Source organism: Bos javanicus, chromosome 3 (genome assembly GCF_032452875.1).
Source record: "Bos javanicus breed banteng chromosome 3, ARS-OSU_banteng_1.0, whole genome shotgun sequence".
Classification (NCBI taxonomy): Eukaryota; Metazoa; Chordata; class Mammalia; order Artiodactyla; family Bovidae; genus Bos; species Bos javanicus.
In genome coordinates, this window is record NC_083870.1 from 68,028,270 (window position 1) to 68,046,552 (window position 18,283).

Here is an 18,283-nt window from a genome sequence, read left to right on the forward strand (position 1 = left end):
GCAGTCTTTAGAGTACCCATTGCTAAGTCAGTGGTTGGTGGGAGCTCTTTTCAACTATCTAGAGGCATATGCTCATATTCATTTCAGAATAATAAGATGTTTAAATATTTATTTCTTTCCAATAACTGGATACGCCTAGGTTCTTCATTTTAATAAATTCTGTTCAAATAGCATTGAGTCGCTGCTTAGAATACACTGGCACTGAATTTCTTTTATAGGAATGATACGTCAGAGACTCATACTGCCACTCTGGGAAAATTGCATGACCACTCATGAGTCCCTTTTGATAATTGTGAAGTTTTTGTTCTAGCTCTAAAATTTTGAGTATGTTGAAGAGATCTGATAAGTACAAGAATGTGGAAATGAAATAGTTACAGAACTACAAATTGTGGCCTGAAAAATTGATATTTACAATATGTAGTTATTCTTTTTCAGTGACTCCAAGCAGTCATAAATGGGCTTATTTTAGAAGAAATATAAAATATTTATATAGATACACTTATGCATTCAACAAATATTTATTGATGACCCATTATATGCCAGGCTGAGAATTTAATGACAAAAAAAGAGAAAAAATTCCCCTTCTCCAAGACTTGATTGTCAAACTGGAAAAGCAGACAATTTTAGACAAAAAATGACAATAAACTAGAATTAGTGTTATCGTGGGAACCTGGTGATGAAGACAAAGCATATAGCTCAGATCCATCATGGACTACAAGTCTAGGAAGGCTTCCCTGCTGATATTCTGTCTAAATTAAGAATATCCATGCTTGTGGTTATTATTTGGGAAACTATATTGAATAGAGCATGCAATAAAAATATTTATTTGTCCCAGGCCCACACTGTGAGTTTAAGACTAAAACAGTTTGAGAAGAATCTGAGTACATCTTACAAAAGCCCCCACTCCCAAATTTTTATTGACCATTTGATCATAAATTTACTGACTCACAAGGGAATTCTCTTGAATTACAAGGTATGGGTAATAATATTATTATTTAAGAAATCATCATTCCTTGTCTTTCAATATCTAAGGCCCTTCACAGCTGCTCAAAGGCTACTTAATACATGTATAGAAGCTTTTCAGAATAATTTATTGATTAATGATGGGTTTTAACCTTTCAGTCTTTTCTCATCTCTAATCTCTCTTTATCCCAGCATTTGGAGGACAGGAATTACACTGAGCTGTGGTTTGACCTTAGAGGTTATGAAAAGTCTCCTCTATAACAGATGTGTGTTTCAGGACAGATCTGATCGCAAATATTCTGTCTTGTGGCCAACACAATTATGTTAGAATTCATCATACCATGAGTTACGAGATTTGGTTTGTAAATATAATCACCATATGTTACAGAGACAGGTGAACAAGGTAACAGGGTTAGCTCCCTTCAAGAGTCCAGGGGATCCTATGCCATTCCAAAGGAGAATCATAAAGAGACTGAATATTTTGAATTTAAAATCAACCCACTTTGAAGTTGATTTAATATTCAAGTTGTTAACTATCGCTGCCTGTCATCTATGTAATATATATAGAAATACACACATATATTTAAAAGGGTTAATGAATAATGGAATTTTAATTTGAAAGTTTTATAACTTCTAAGGTAATAATAGTATTTAACCAATTTTATAGATGGGAAAGATCACAGAAATTGACTCCTTTTTAGTGCCACTGCCTTGATTTACTGTTTCTTGGTTTCATATTATTATTCAGCACTTGCTTTTTTACTAACCTTTCTTGCTTCTTTGTCTTTTCTTTCCAATTAGATTAAAAAGGTTCTTTGAGGGTAGGGACTGTGTTCTTCTTCCAGAATTCCCTGTAATTTTGCAACTATTAGGCCTTCAGTGAATATTTACTAAGGGCTGTGAGTAGTTCAAAACCCAGAAACAAATTAGCTACAGAACTACACATTGTGATGATTAAAAACATTTCAGATGATGATTCTCAAACTTTAATATGCACGATAATAAGGGAAGCCTATTAAATTGGTAGATTCCCAAATCTTATTCCCAAAGAGTCTTTTGTTTTAAATCATTTCTTCTTCCTTTCCATTATCATTATTAGGTGGAGCAATAGTAAATCAAATTTAGGAAAGACACGACATACCTGGGCCTGAGACTGCCCTGATGTTTCTTGTAGAGAAAGGACTTGACGTAAGGTACCACCAATACACCCTGCTTTCTTCTTTCCTTCCATAAATACTTATTGTATACTGACCAGTGGCCAAGCATTAGGCCTGAAGTTAAACTGTTCAGCAAGAGGTATAAATATTTGCTGTCACAGCACTTAGATTGTACTTGGGGGGAGGGCAGACAAGACACAAATAAACTTTCAGTTTATTTCGGATATTGTTAAGTATTATTAGGGAAATAAAACAGGCTGGTAAAATAGAGAACGACCGTTGAGAAGGGGGCTATTTAAAGAGTTTGATACCCAAGAAGATTATATGTGATCTGAGGACTAAATGATCAGAAGGAATCAACCATGCAAAAGATCTTGAGCGAGAGCTTTCCAGGGAGATGAAATAGCCAGTGCAAAGGTCCTGAGGCACAATCAGTGTGCAAGGATCAGAAAGAGGCCAGAATACCTGACACTTGAAAGGGAGCCAGGTCAGACTCATCCACTAGGTACAATCTGGGCTTTGGCATAACGGTATCTTGGGATTACTCCTATGGGAAGTTGGAGAAATACTCCTGGATCAAATTAAGAAAGGTTAACTATTTTATTAACCTTATAAGAATACTTTTCCAGTTTAAAACAACTACATTATTGGAAATTTTTGCCAATAAAAAGCTGTTCATTTCATGATTTCTTTTAGTTGATGCTTTGTGATAACAGAGTTTTGTCATAATTGGCACTTTACATTTTATAATACTTGAACACTGCAAATGAGTCACTTTAAATTTCTTTGAGAACCAAATTTTCCTTCACTGGATGCCTCAAATATTATAAAAGAGTCTAATGAATGATATAAACATATCTGGAATGTATATACCTCTCTAAAAAAAGAATTCTTATGCCATAATTTCAAAGTAAGTTATATGGCACATACCTTTTTAGTGAAAGAGGAGAGTGAAAAAGTTGGCTTAAAACTCAACATTCAGAAAACTAAGCTTGCAGCAACTGGTCCCATCACTTTATGGCAAATAGGTGAGGAAACAATAGAAACAGTGACAGACTTTATTTTGGGGGGCTCCAAAATCATTGCAGATGGTGATTTCAGCCATGAAATTAAAAGATGCTTGCTCCTTGAAAAAAAAGCTATGACCAACCTACACAGTATAGTAAAAAGCAGAGACATTACTTTGCCAACAAAGGTCCATCTAGTCAAGGGTATGATTTTTCCAGTAGTCATGTATGGATCTGAGAGTTGGACTATAAAGAAAGCTGAGCACCAAAGAACTGATGCTTTTGAACTGTGGTGTTGGAGAAGACTCTTGAGAGCCCCTTGGATTGCAAGGAGATCCAACCAGTCCATCCTAGAGGAAATCAGTCCTGAATATTCATTGGAAGGACTGATGCTGAAGCTGAAACTCCAATACTTTGGCCACCTGATGAGAAGAAGTGACTCATTGGAAAAGACCCTGATGATGGGCAAGATTGAAGGCAGGAGGAGAATGGGATACCAGAGGATGAGATGGTTGGATGGCATCACCAACTCGATGGACATGAGTTTGAGTAAGCTCCAGGAGTTGGTGATGGACAGGGAAGCCTGGTGTGCTGCCGTCCATGGCGGTCACAAAGAGTCAGAACTGAACCTTTTTTTCCAGTTTTGAATTCTTTTTTCAACTCTTGCATTGATTTGTTTTAGCATTCCAACTGGACAGCTACTAATTAATAGTGATAGTACTATTACCTCTAAGCAGTTTGGTTTTGTCTATATAACTGAGTGCTTAAGGAAAGAAAGAACCAAGGCAAGCATGCCACTGGTACATGTAAAATCCATTCTTGCTAAAGCGAGGAGAGAGCAGCTCAGCTTCAGACCTTATGATCACTGCTCTTTATAAGCCATTTAAGCAAAGGGCAGCCCAGGTGACAAGTTGGCCTTCTGTGATAAGAGCTCCTGTTCACTGGAAGGGCTTCCCTTGTTGCTCCACTGGAAATGGGAATTGGCTTACAGTTTCATTTCACAGGGTCCACCAGATGGCCAATGACTTTACCTACCCGGAGCCAATCCAGTCTGGATATAGAATGTGCTACATGCCCCCTCCCACTCTGCTGGGAGAATTGGTGCTTTCCTCTGGGGGTGGTTTGATTTAGTGTGTGTGTGTGTTTCTCTGTGTGCAAGCACACACATGTGTATTTTAGTTTGATTATACATTATGCTGCAGTTCAAAGGCTGAAGTTTCCCCAAACCATGAAACTTGGCTTCTTTGCTTAGATCTGGCAGATCTGATTACAAATCAATGGCTTCCAAAAACAGGGACCAGGAAATGCCAGGATGCAGATATAGTAGCTGCAATAACAGACATGTAACAAGATGGAAATGAGTTAGTGGGAGATTTGTAGGGAAAAGTTTAGGGGAAGGGTTGGGAATGAAGAGAAAAAAAATCTAAGACAGAGTGAAATGGCTTCATTGTCACAAGATATTGCAAGAATCCCTCACTCAGTCATACTGGAATTACAATTTCCGCTCACATCTTTTATGAAAGAGGAAGTATGGAATATGACCATGCAAAGTGATATTTTAAGCTTCTATACATATTGCTCATCACTGGCTTGACTTGCGGCATGTCTTTCAACAAAAGCACATAGTGATTTAATCTCAACAGTAATTCAGTCTGCAGCATATAAGACAAGACTATCATCGCAGACAGGCAGTAATTTGTGAAATTCAGGTGTTGGGGATTAGGACCGCCTGTTGAATTTAATCTTGGAGTTATAATGTTAATACCATCATGTAACTGAACAAAAACACTACATATTTATCAGACTTTGGGACCTCCAGCCATGGAGATGTGAACGTTTTCCTAAGTGGTATCTGTAACCCTCTCCAGATTCAGTAAATCAATGGGAAATAGAAAGTCTGTTGGAATTCTGATTCAATATGCAGCAGCATATGGCTTGGTGGTCATCACAGTCAGGACATCCCATAATTTTTCTAAAGCCTGATGTAAGAGTGGGGGACAAAAGCAATCAGAGCATCATCTGGCAACACAATAAGAATAGAAAAGCTTTCATTTCTTACCTTCCTCAGTATTAACTGGAAAGAAAATTCCCAGCAATAGTCTAACAAATGATTTCTACCTCTGCTTAAGCAAGACTATACATAGGAAACTCCCAAGTAAACCTAAACAGCAACTGGGAGAGAACATAAACATTTTACATGTGTACCTTCAGAGAGCCATTGGAGATGAAACTTTGCCCAATTTCCAGTCAGTAAACAGTAGCAGTAAAGTGACTACTGGCTTCCCTGTAAAGAATCTGCCTGCCCAGTGCAGAAGACACAGGTTCGACCCCTGGGTCGGGAAGATCCCCTGAAGAAGGAAATGGCAACCCACTCCAGTATTATTGCCTGGGAAATCCCATAGACAGAGGAGCCTGGCAGCCACAGTCCAAGGGGTCGCAAAGAGTCAGACGTGACTTAGTGACTAAACAACAACAAAGTGGCTACATTCTGAGCAGCTTACATTTCATTCAGTGGGACAATTGCAATGATGCCTAAAGAGAAGGCACTTGTTTTAAGATCTGCATTTGTTCCTTTGCTTGAGGCAGGGTAAACTTTTTTGAACCCTTTGGATGTGGAATTTTGTGAGAAGTTGGTTTTCTATAAAACCAATTTCATTAATATTATCTACAAAGACCTTCCTGGTCACATTTATAATTCTCTGCTAAGGTCTTCCACACATATCTATCATTCACAAAACACTTTACAGTTTACAAAACCCTTTACTACAGATAATCTCAATTTCTCATATATAGTGTCCCTATCCCTTTCCCAAAAGGGCTGTTCTTCATTTTAATGAAATACAATGCTGATTCACTGAAAATGAAAACCAGTATATTAGTGTGAATAAACATTGTTTTGAAAAAGAACATGAGGGCATCATAGTTTGCCTGAGGCTATCAACATTCTTAGCTAGTGCTGGGCCAGCAGGAGCGCACAGGAAGGGAAGTACTAGCAACATCTTCCTAAAGGTAGATCACAGCTTTCGGCAAATTTACCTTTTGACATCCCTATTAACAAAACCTTCACAAATGCTAGCCATTTACATTAAACAACAGCCATGAAAATCCACCATGTTCAATAGATTCATCATAAACACATAAACACCACATCCATCCACAGTCAGAAGTCAGTGCCCAAACTTTTCTAGGACTCAGCCCTTATGGGTTGCTTGCAGATACAAAGTATGTAATCAATCAACAAATTAAAGAGAAACAGAAGCCTTAACTGTGAAACTGACAGCTGTTTCTACTTTTGATTTTAAGATCACCAGACCCATCCCCAGCAAATCACTTCCTAATGAAATCTCTCTCTCTTTTCTGCTTCCTGAATCCTTCCAGTGCAAGTTCCACCTTTTCAAAGAAACTTTCCTTAATCCTACCAGAGCAGAGATCTTTCTCATCTCTGTATTCCAACAATAATAACTGTTTATATCCAGTATTTCCCATACATTTATATTTACCGTCTATCTCTCTGTCATCTATCCATCCATTCATATTTCATGGTATGTTGTTTTTTCCCCACAGGCATTCAAAGATTTCTAAAGGTTGGGTCTTGCCTTAAACTCCTTTGTACCCTTTAACTCCTTAGCATAATACATTGCACAAGTGAGTAGAAGTATTTTGATGGTCACTTTAAAAAGTCTGACTTTTTCATGCATGACAAAAGCCACCTTTTCACACAAAAGGAGCACCTCCTAAATATTACTTTGGTTCACAACCCAGTAATACATAAAGCAGAACAGTTGGGTGGTTTCAAGAGGTAGCTTTATAGAGCATATATGGAATGGAATGGTGTTTTAATAAAAATATATTAACAGCTTCAGATAATGGGAAATACATTTAAACTGTATTAAAATATCTTTTTAGAATCAAGAAACTTGATCACAATTCTCCCAGAGGCTTCACACTCTGAAACCAGAGATTTATTATTCCAGGGAAAGAAAGCTCAATTTCTTAAAAATTCATCTTATTAATTATTAGCCAAGCCATGCAGCGGCTTCCCGGAAGGCACAGGAAAATAGGCCCTCAATGATGAGTTTCAAGCCAATGGAAGCTGAGTTTGTGCCTCAAGCCTTCTGCGCCTGCCTGGGCACTGCTCTCCAGGGCTGTGATAATTCAGCCCTGAGCATCTGAAGCAGTGATCAGATAGGAATCTGCGAGCCTGAGCAGCGGCCAGCAGAGGACTAGCTGCTATTTAGCTTCCGGCACCCTGTCCGAGGTAACCGCTTGGACTGGTACCCGCTCCATTCCCGGGTCTCCTCCCATTAGGGCGCGACTCGGCCGCCAAACCCGAGGCTTCAGGAATCCAGCACCCAGCAGTAGCTGTCGTTCCGGGGACGAGCGGTTCTAGTTCCAGGGACGGTTCCTGTTAGGAAATTAGGCTTTGGGGCGCACCCATCTCATTCCTGTTCCTTAAAAAACTTTGCTACCTTCTCCAAATAGAAATTCACACCAAATAGTAACTATCCCATCCCACCCCGCAGGGTCCACTCCCCCTTCCAGCCTCCGAATGGCACCTACTCACGGCGCCTCCCAGCCCCGGGGAAGGGGGCAAGCTCAGGTGTGCGGGATCCCCAGGCTGGGTGGCGGGCAGGCTGGCGAGCAAGCTGTCACCTTGTGGTCCACCACGCCGAGGTATCCGTCCAGTGGCCGCGGTCCCGCGGGGGTCTCCGGGCGCGGCGGGGGGCTGCTCTCTGCCGCCCGCCGCGAGCTGAGGGTCGCCGCTGCCTGCTGCTGCTGCTGCTGCGGGGGCCGCTCCTTCTGGCCTCCGAGGCTGCTGTACACGAGCAACAAGCTGGTGCACATGGTGGTGAGCGCTAAACACACTGCCAGACCATGGCGCTGCGGGCGGGCGGGAGAGAGCACAGGAGAGTCTGAGCGCCGACCCGGGAGGAGCGCGCCCGGCGGGGATACCAGCGCGACGGTCAGACAAGACGGGCGGGGGAGGTCGGGGTCGGGGGCTGCATGGCTCGGTTTCTACCCCGGCCGCTCACAGCCCGGGCAGAGAAGGCACAGTCCCCGGGGGTACCGCAGGGGATGCTCCCTGCGCGTCGCTGCTCTCGGCCGCCACCGCCTCCCACATCTCCTGGCAGAGGACAGGTGGTGCGCGGCGCCCCGCTACGCGAGGGACAGCGCTCCGGCGGCGGGGGCAGGGGGGGCTTGCACTTTGGGAGGGGGCCCTCTGTCCCCAGATCGGCTGCTGGAATGTCTAGCCTCTCCTTTCTGGACCCTTGGGGCTCTACCTCGGCCATCCTTGCAAGTTTGAAATAACGACAAGGAAATCAAGAAAGTCGGCAAAGGTCCCCCGCTTCCCGCCCCTCTTAGTTTTTGCCAAGCTGTTGCTTTAGGGCAATCCCCATTCCCAAACAAGACGCCCACCACTCCTAGGTTTCTCTGGCTCTCCGCTGACCGCTCGGAACTCCGGCCGGAGATCCAGGAGCCCAGCAACCCGAGTTCCCGTTCCGGCTCTGGGATTCCGAGCCTAGCAGAACTGAGGAATCGGGAGTAGACCCGGAGCAGGTGAAAAGTTCTCCCTTTGTAACGGGCGATCTAGCAGCTCAGGGTTAGGCGCCCGGGAGCTCTCCCGTGCGCCCTGGGGACGCTGCGCCCCGGGATCCCGCCGATGCCCAGAGGAGTTACAACAAATGACTCACCACCAGGGTCTTCATTTTGGGCACTTCTTTTGTGCGGAATCCTTAGGCACGCGCGTCCGGGGCCACTTTTTCTTGGAGGGTTTCCATCGTGGGTGACGGGGCGGAGGCGGCTTTGATTTTCGCCCGGCGGCCAGCCTCGGCTGAGTGAGCAGGGGAGCCGCGGGACCCAGGAAGCGCCGCTGTTGCAGAGATTAGAGACAGAATTAAAACTGAACCGGACCCTCGTAGTCTCTCAGCGATCTACACAACTGCCGCCTGCCGCCGCCTGCTGGGTCCTAAAGACCTCTTCATTCCCCCCTTCCAGCCCCCAAATAGTAATCTCAGCGGAGTAGAATTTCTTGGGCGAGAGAGTTAACTGTGCCAGTATACCCACCTCTTAGTCCAAGGGCTTATTTATCTTTTATGAAGTCATCAAGTAAAAAGGAAGAGGGAATCCAGCTGGATTCTGAACATGATAGCCATTTGAAAATTTGCAAACTAATATTTCTGTTTTGTGATTTCGGTAAAAACAAGCCAACAACCGAAATGTCAATAGCTCTATTTATAGAATTTGCGTTTATGTTCTTAGCAGGGAGGAATCTGTCACGAAAATTTTTTTCAAGTAAATTAATTAATATTTCAGTTTTCCAATTGTAAGCTTTCTGATATTCTCTTCCTGCTTAATTTTACTTTTTTAAATTTAGTGATTCTCATGCAATCTTTATAGTCTCATTTTCATCCAAATTATTAAATTAATTACGTTTTAAATATTGTAATTTATTTATTTTTATCAGATCCTTGAGGTTCCTAGTGTTCATCTAAATGATTTAAGTGTTAAGAACATTCAGCACATCATATCCACAGGATTAACTGGACCTGTAGATTCTTCTTAATTTAAATGAAAGATTTCTGGCTGCTAGAGATAAAATTGTTTACTGCTTATTTTGTAAGAATCTTAAGGCCTTTAGTGCTCTCCTTGTGTTGTTCTACTGGACTGACAGTATATAATTTCACATTTAGAACTCCAATTGAAATTTAAAAAAATAATTATTTGTTTTTTCTCAGGAAATGCATATCAATATCTTGTTTAAAGGATGATCTCCCCTTCTCCCACCCCACATTGAATTACAAATGGCATTTGCTAAATGTCTAATTTAGTTAGAAACATATTTCTTGTGAAATTGCTCAGTGAGAATAGTTGTCTTAATGTATTACTCAATTCCTCACCTGTAGCAGTGTAATGTTAAAGATTACATTAAGATGAAAATGATCAGCAGACCAACTGAACCATAGGCACAATAAGAGCTTTCTCAAGGCCAAAGAAGGCATTACAATCCGTTTTTTAATCTTCACTAATCCATTGCTGGACTGATGATACAACAGAAACTATTTTTAACTTATGAAGCATCCTTCTATACTCAGTATTAAGAAAGGTAAAATTAGTCAGTGCAACAATGACTATTAATGCTATGTGTTTGGGGGGAAGTGAGAAACATATGGGATTTAGCCTTTCAAGGAAGAACAAAAATTTCCAAACAGTGTCCAACATTGCCAGCCTTGAAGCTATTTATTCAATTTGTGCTCTAGGCATGAATAGTACCAGTTGTTAGGGCAAAAAAAGCAGCAGCCAGAGGAGAATCTTATCGGGTCTTGGCAATTCTTTATTGGGTGGTTGCTCTTGACACTCAAATTAGGGAAACAAAGGACCATCTTGATGAATTGGCGCAAGCAGATTATCTGTGTTTCTCCAGGGCTACTTTTGAGATGCTACTAGACATGGTTTTTGCATTTTTCAGAATGATTCCCCTTCCATCTAGTATGTTGCCCGGTGACCAATAAAACACTTCTAATATATTTTGCCATGCCAAACAGAGCCATCATATTTATGATTTAAGCTCATGGCAGCACGTTGGACATCTGTTACACAGTATGTCTGACCAAATTCATTAAGCTTGTGCTTTTTTTCCCCCTCTCCTGGGATAGCAGTTAGCAAGTAGCTCGATCTACTTATGAGATGACCAGGATAAATTTGAAAAATGTAATTTTGAAGTTGACTTGAATAATTTCACGGTCTCTGGCTCTCAAATATTTGATTAGATTGACGCAAAGGTTTTAGGCACTGTGGTCCGAGAGACAAATGGACAAGGGGCCTTGGGGAGGGCAGATAAAACAAGTGACAAAAGTGAGAATCCTTGTGCTGTTCAGTGTAATGATCATTTAATGATCATCTGCTATCTGGTGATTTTATATCAGGAAATTCAGAGGAATAAGACACAGATCCTGTCGTCTAAGAGCTCACAACCTAAGGGGTGTGTGTGTGTGTGTGTGTGTGTGTGACAAGTCTGCAAGCTGGTAATGAAAGACTGAATTAAACATATATTTGTCAAGTGCCCACCATATTAAGCATCTCCTCTAAGTACCTATTACATGCCAGACATGGGGATACCTGGATACATAGATGACATGCTGCCCTGAAGCAACTCACAGCCTATTATTCCCAAATAACTGCCATGAATCTTTATATTACAAAGAATTAGGAAACAATCAAAATGCTTGGCTTTGTTTTCAACTTCTGAGTGCTAGCTTATTATTACCCGAGGGGCTCAATATCTTAAGGGTATCCACCTCTGTTGATATAACTTTTTGCACACTTTTCAGTTAGTACTTTGAAGAGCCAGAAACAGCAGAAAATAGGCAGCATTCACAGACACTTGATTGACTTGGAGACAAGTAGACAAGTCAATAAAGTTTTTTAGTTCATCTAACTTGTCCAGTTCAATACTAAGTGAGTCAAGGAATCACAATTTGCTCCTCAAAATCCAGGTAGCTGAGATGGATTTCTCACCATTTAAAATTTTGCCACAGTTCTGCCTCTGGTGCCATCACATCCAATCAGACAGATTCTTACCTATGAAAGCAAAAGAAAGGAAAGGGAAAGAAATTGCATGTTCCACTATGTAGGTTATGAGGCAAACTGAAGGTGAGGATTTATGAAATAAGGCATGCCATAGATTGAGAAGGTGGGATCTAGAGGTTGAAGGGAACGCCTGCCTGTACACAGGGCCACAGAGGCACCAGAAAGCTCCCAGGGAGAAGGAAAGACAGATTGCTGGAAACTAGTGAGCCCTGCCCATGACTGCTAAATGACCTCTCAAATCAGAAACAAATGTTTCAAACATTCCAAAGATGTATGAAAAGCAGAAAGCAACATAGTGTAAACTGCATTAAGACATAACTGATTTCTACTTTATGATCTTAAAGAAAAAAATGCTGTGATAAATGCTACAAGAGCATAAAGTTTCATAATGGCAGAAAGTCCCAGAACAAAGTGATACTTGTTCCTCAGTTTCCTTAACTCCTTTTACTTCACCTGCATGTGAGCTCAGTTGCCTTGTGTCTGAATCTTTGGACTGTAGTCTGCCAGGCTTCTGTCTGTGGGATTTTCCCAGCTAGAGTGGGTTGCCATTTCCTCCTCCAGGGCATCTTCCCAACCCATAGCCTGTGCCTAATGGGCTGCATGGTTGGGAACAAATGCATGGAGTTTGGCTGTCAGGACCCAGATTCTGACTTTAACACTTCCCAGTGCTGTGACCTTGGGTTAAGTTATTTAGCTGTACCTTGATTTATCTGTAAAGTAGCAACTACAAGAGCTCCTGCTTCAAAACATTGTTGTGAAAGTTAATTGAGATACTACAAGTGAAGTGTCAAGAGGAATACTCAGACCATTGGTTTAGTCTCTAAGTCAAATACGATTCTTTGCGACCCTATGCGCTGTAGCCCACCAGGCTCCTCTGTCCATGGGATTTTTCAGGCAAGAATACTAGAGTGGGTTGCTATTTGCTTCTCCAACAGGTCTTCCTGATTCAGGGATCGAATGTAGGTCTCCTGCCTTTCAGGTAGTCTCCTGCATTGCAGGTGGATTCTTTACTAACTGAGCCACCAGGGAAGCCTAACAGATTGTTAGCTGTTACTAATAATACTTTGGTTAATAAATTAATACTTTGATTACTAATACTATGATTAATAGACTGGATTTGAAGGGGAAAAAACAGGGTTTGATCTGTGTGACCAAGACCTGCATGACTTTGACCAAAGAACTTAAAAATATTAAGCAAACTGTAAACTGACCTGTAAAATGAATATAACTAAGCCCTGCCCCCAAATTGTTGGAGGGGTTATTATGATGTTGTATAATTGACTACTTTGTAAACTATGAAGCTCTGCATGAGCTAAGATAATAGAAACTCTTTTCATTCATCCAAGAAATATCAGTTGAGCATCTACTATGTGCCAGGGACATAGTAATGTGACAAAGACAAATAAGCCCATGAAGCTTATATTTGAGCTAGGGCAATGAACTAATATATTAGAATGTCAAGAACTAGGAAAAAATAGCAGGGTAAAGCAGGCTAGAGATTGGGATATGATGTAGTACTGTTTTAGTTGGGATAGTGACGTTTGAGGAGAGATTTTAATAAAGTGAGGGAGGGAGCCATGAAGCTCTCTGGAGGAGGAGCATTTCAGGCAAAGGAAACAACCTATGAAAAGACCATGAAGTAAGAGCTTGGTTGGCATGCTGAAGAGCCAGCAAGGAGGTGGTATAGCTGGCGTTGGAGGGAATGAGAGGAAGAGTTGTGGAAGGGAGCACTGAGCGGTAGTCCAGGGCTAGATTGTCTAGCACCTCATAGACCATGAAAGCACGGAGGGAAGGAAACCCATTGGAGGGTGTGGAGCAGAGGAAGGCCATGGATTCTTACTATTCTGGAAAGAAAGATCACCTGGCTGCTGTGCAGAAAAGAGCTTTTAGGGGAGCAAGAGAAGGAGGGAGACCTCTTAGGAAGCTCTTGCAGTGGTCTAGATGGAAGAAGGTGGTGGTGCTTTCAGGAGAAGTGACTGGTTTAGGGATTTGCTGGCACTGGGTATGAGACATGAGAAAAAGAAAGTGGGCAAGCAAATGCAAGGCTTTAGACCTGGGCACCTTGGGGAAAGATGTTGCCAATTCCAAGATGATGAATGCTCTGGAAAAGCAGGTTTGAGGGGCTGAGAATAGAAATTTGCATGTAGATGTTCTCAATATGAAATGTCACAGGCGATTGGAATTCAGGCATTATGTTGGGATTAGAGACATGAACAGGGCATCATGGTTCATGAAAGGATGAAGTCACCTAGAAATAAGCCAGGACACAGACGAGAGGAGGTCACCAGCCTGAGCCCTGGGAGCTCCAAATTTCAGATGCCGAGAATAGGAGGCATTATTACAGCAATGATAATACTGAAGAAAACAATAAATGACTCTCTGAACTTGATTTGATTTAGGTGGCTGATTATTTTCATTTTGAATGGATTTTCCGTTCCAAGATAGTTAGTCATTTATGCCCTCAAAGCACTTTTCAATTCTGTTATTGTACCAAACATATTCATTTATATATTTATTGTTCATCCTTGCTTCTAGATCATAAATTTTCCAGAACGGGAACTGTGTCTTATTACTGTTTATACCCTACAAGCCCAGCACATTAAGTGAGGGTAAAAAATATTAAGCACTAACATTTATTCAGCTCCTTACTATGTGCCAGCACTAGTCTGAGACTTTTATATATATTCACTCCTTCAGTCCTCACGACAACCCCACAAGGCAGGTACTGCTGTTTTCCGCATTTCACAAATGAGTGGGCTGAGACACTGAGAGTCAGTTGTGCAAAGTCAGTCAGACTTTGGTGACTTTGGTGAGTGGTGAGCATTAGGGTTGGTTAGATAGTATCACTGACTCAATGGACATGAACTTGAGTAAATTTTGGGAGACAGAGAAGGACAGGGAAGCCTGGTATGCTGCAGTCCATGGGGTGACAAAGAGTCAGACACGACTTAGCAACTGAACAACAACAGCATTAGGCTAAATAAATATTTGTTAAAACAAATAAATATTAGTTTAAGAATGAATGGATAGAAGCTTTGTAAGAGTTCCCAGAACCAAGTTCCTCTACTAAACCCCAAACTAGTCTGATTTATAAGAATATAATTTATACCAAATATTTAGATAATAAGACCCAGAACAGTTCCTTGTTTTGTGATACACTGTTTTGCTACTTTTGTTTTTTCAAGGTATACTTTACAGACAGTAAAATACATAAAACTAGGTGTACAGTTTGATGAGTTCTGACAAAATTATGCATTTGTTACCACCACTGCCATCAAGTTATAGTTCATTTCCATCATCCCAGAGAATCCCCTCATGCTTCCTTCCAGTTAGACTAACCCTCACCCAGTAAGCAAAGAGGCAAACATGGTCCTGATTTTCATCTAGATCAGCCTCGTAGAACATAATATAGATGAAAACATACAGAATATGCCCTTTAGTCTGACTTCTTTCATTTAACATGCTATTTTGAGGTTTCTCCATGTTGTTGGGTATTTTAAGAGTTTATTCCTTTTTATTGCTGAGTCGTCATATTGTTTAAAATTATCCAATCTCCTGTTAATGAACATTTGGGTTGGTTTCAGTTTGGAGCTTTTACAAATAAAGTTACTAAGTGCATTCTTGTCTTTTGGTAGATGCATGGCTTCATTTTTCTTGCATAAATGCCTAGGAATGGAATGGTTGTGTCGTGTGACAAGTGTCTGGTTAACTTTAGAAGAAATCGTTAAACTGTTTTCCAAAGTGGTTGGACCATTTTTTATTCCCACCAGCAACAAATGAGAGTTTCCATTGTTCCCCATCCTGTCAGCATATGGTGTTGGCAGTCTTTTAAAGGTCTCTTTGCTTTTGTATGGTTTTCCAAATAAAGCTAGAAATCCTTGCTCAGTATCCCAGGTCCTTCCTAACTACGCGTCCACCATTCCCTTTGAATCTCATCTTCTGACTCTCTACCTAGGGATGCTTTGAATTAGCCAGAAAAACTGTTCTTTGAATTTACAGTATTTATGGCCAGTCAGCTGTGTCCTTCAACAAGTCCTTTTCTGTCGTACTTCTTCACATCTCAGCCTGTACAGCATCCACCAGTATCCTCTCCTTTATAAACCTGCAGGTGGACAGTGAGGCCCCTCCTTAATTCCTCCCCAGCTCAGTTAAAAGCATAGGCTTGGCATCATACAGACCAGGTTTTGCCCAACTTTTGACACTAACTCTAATGTGACCGAGAACAAGCCACTGACTGACTATCCTTCTCAGTGTCCTCATTTGTAACAGGCAGATAGTAAAACCTTTCAAGCCCAGTAGCTGTGTAGACAAAACATACTAACATATGGATAGGGTTCATCCCCATACTGACTATACAGATGGATCAAACAAAAGATATGTTTTCTTAACGGGTTGCCTGTTTGGTAAGAAGAGAGAAGCATTCATCTTCAAATATTTACTGAGCTTATAATAAAAATAATAGTTAATAGGTGTTGTGTGCCTGCAGTCAGGCATTGTGCTAATTGTAGGCTTTTTAAATCAGGTATTATGTCATCTCTGCTTTACCAACAAGGAAACTGAAACATTGAGATGTGAGGCCATTTGGTCAAGGTCACATGGCTAGAAAGGGACAGAACCAAGATCTGCCCAGCTCTGTCTGACTGCAGAGCCTTCCTTCACAAGCTCCACACTCCACTCTTTCTTAAATCCTCTGACTCAAGGCCAAGTCCTCCACTAGATGTTGGAGGTGCAAAGAGGGGAAAGACACAGTCCTCCAAAGACAAATCCGTGATCAGGTAATATGACCACACAGGGCTTCCCTGGTGGCTCAGATGGTAAAGAATCTGCCTGCATTGTGGGAGACCCAGGTTCAATCGCTGGGTCAGAAAGATCCCCTGGAGAAGGTAATGGTTACCCACTGCAGTATTCTTGCCTGAAGGATTCCATGGACAGAGGAGCCTGGTGGACTATAGTTCATGGTGTTGCAAAGAGTTGGATACAACTGAGCGACTAACTCTTTTTTTCAGGCTAAGTGTACATGAAGGATTAAAGAGGTCCCAGAAAAGGGATATATGGCTGTGTGAGAGTGCTTCAGATACGATTTCTGGCAAAAGAGGAATGTTTAGTTGGTTTTAAAGGATCACCAGAAATAGATCAAGAGAAGGCCTGTGTCCCTTGGCAGAAAGGACAACATAACAAAGCAAAACTCATGGTAGGTGCTGAAAACAGAGAAAGCGTGTGGGTAAGACGTTACCAGGTTCTGTACATCTGTGCGGGTTGTGCAGTGTGTAAGGATACACATCTAAATGGTTGTTGCAGTTATAGATGCTGCAGATTTGTATATTTTCTTTTCATCAATTTCCTTGAAAATGACCAGAAAGCATCTTACTCTACACATATCAGAATAACATAACAATTTTCGATTAGATGGAAGTAAAGTGTTGTAAGTATGAGAAGCTTTTTAGAAAAAATATTTATTTATTTGGCTGCCCTGGGTCTTTGTTGCAGCCTGAAGGACCTTTAGTTAGGGTTGTGCGAACTCTTAGTTGTGGCATGTGGGATCTAGGGATCGAACTTCAGCCTCCTGCATTGGGAGCATGGAGATGTAGCCACAGAACCACCAGGGAAGTCCTCCGAAGCTTTAAAAATTTGTACAGTAGTACCATTTGGACTGGGAATGGTGGGGTCAGAATTATTTTCTGCTGCTGCTGCTACTGCTAAGTTGCTTCAGTCGTGTCCGACTCTGTGTGACCCTATGGACAGCAACCCACCAGGCTTCTCTGTCTGTGGGATTCTCTAGGCAGGAATACTGGAGTGGGTTGCCATTTCCTTCTCTGGAATTACTTTCTAGGTGGGGTCTTTGGAGACAGTGAGAGGGATGGCTTTGTAGGGGGAAAGATGGGAGCTAAAGAGAACACCCAGGACACTGGAAATCCAAGTGAGAAATCCAATTATGGAAATCCAAGTGAGAGATAAAGTCTTCAGCCAGGGCAATGGTGGTTGGGATAGGACTCAAGAAATTCTTAGGCAGGTATTATGTTATAATGGTTACAGTGAATCAAATCCTAACTATGCAGACGAGGATTTATAAATACAAAGCAGTGCTTTTTCCGTGCAAAATAGTGCATATAATTCTGGCCACATTTCAAAATGATAAATAATAATAACATAAAAATTGGCTTACATGATGTCTTGGTTTGGGTTCTCATAAGTATACTCTGGGATAAAAAGCTATATGCAAACATCTCTTTGGGAGGTGAGAAAACCTTGAGGGGAGTAGGGAAGTAAAATACGGAGAGAAGGCAGCCAATAAATAATGCATTTTCAATCAAGTTACTACTGTAGACAAGTGGGCCTCAGTCCTGCTGGAGAGATTCTGGCAGCCAGTGCAGATGCCAGGCATGGTTATTCCACAGGAGGCTGAGGGAGAGGTGGTCTTTGTTTGGGCTGCTCTGAGCATGGGGAATTGGTGCTGGCTCTTTGGCTCCTGCTGCCTGCCTCACAGGTGGCAAAAGGAGGTGGGCTCCAGGGGCTAGAAAAGTCCCTCTGGCAGAGGCTGGCAGGTACTGAAAGTTTCAGTCCCTGGTT

The 18,283-nt window shown here is 41.7% G+C and overlaps 1 protein-coding gene across 1 annotated transcript in view; it reads right to left on the reverse strand.

The window, feature by feature from the left end:
- ST6GALNAC5 (ST6 N-acetylgalactosaminide alpha-2,6-sialyltransferase 5) overlaps window positions 1-9,209 on the reverse strand; it is a 212,940-nt gene extending 203,731 nt beyond the window's left edge. Inside the window, exons 1-2 of the mRNA XM_061411545.1 lie at window positions 8,821-9,209; window positions 7,781-8,008 (exon numbers count right to left, since the gene is read on the reverse strand). Coding sequence (XP_061267529.1) covers window positions 7,781-8,008; window positions 8,821-8,835 — 243 coding nt within the window. The 5' untranslated portion in view covers window positions 8,836-9,209. The remainder of the gene's footprint in view (window positions 1-7,780; window positions 8,009-8,820) is intronic.
- Between the last annotated feature and the right edge of the window lie 9,074 nt (window positions 9,210-18,283).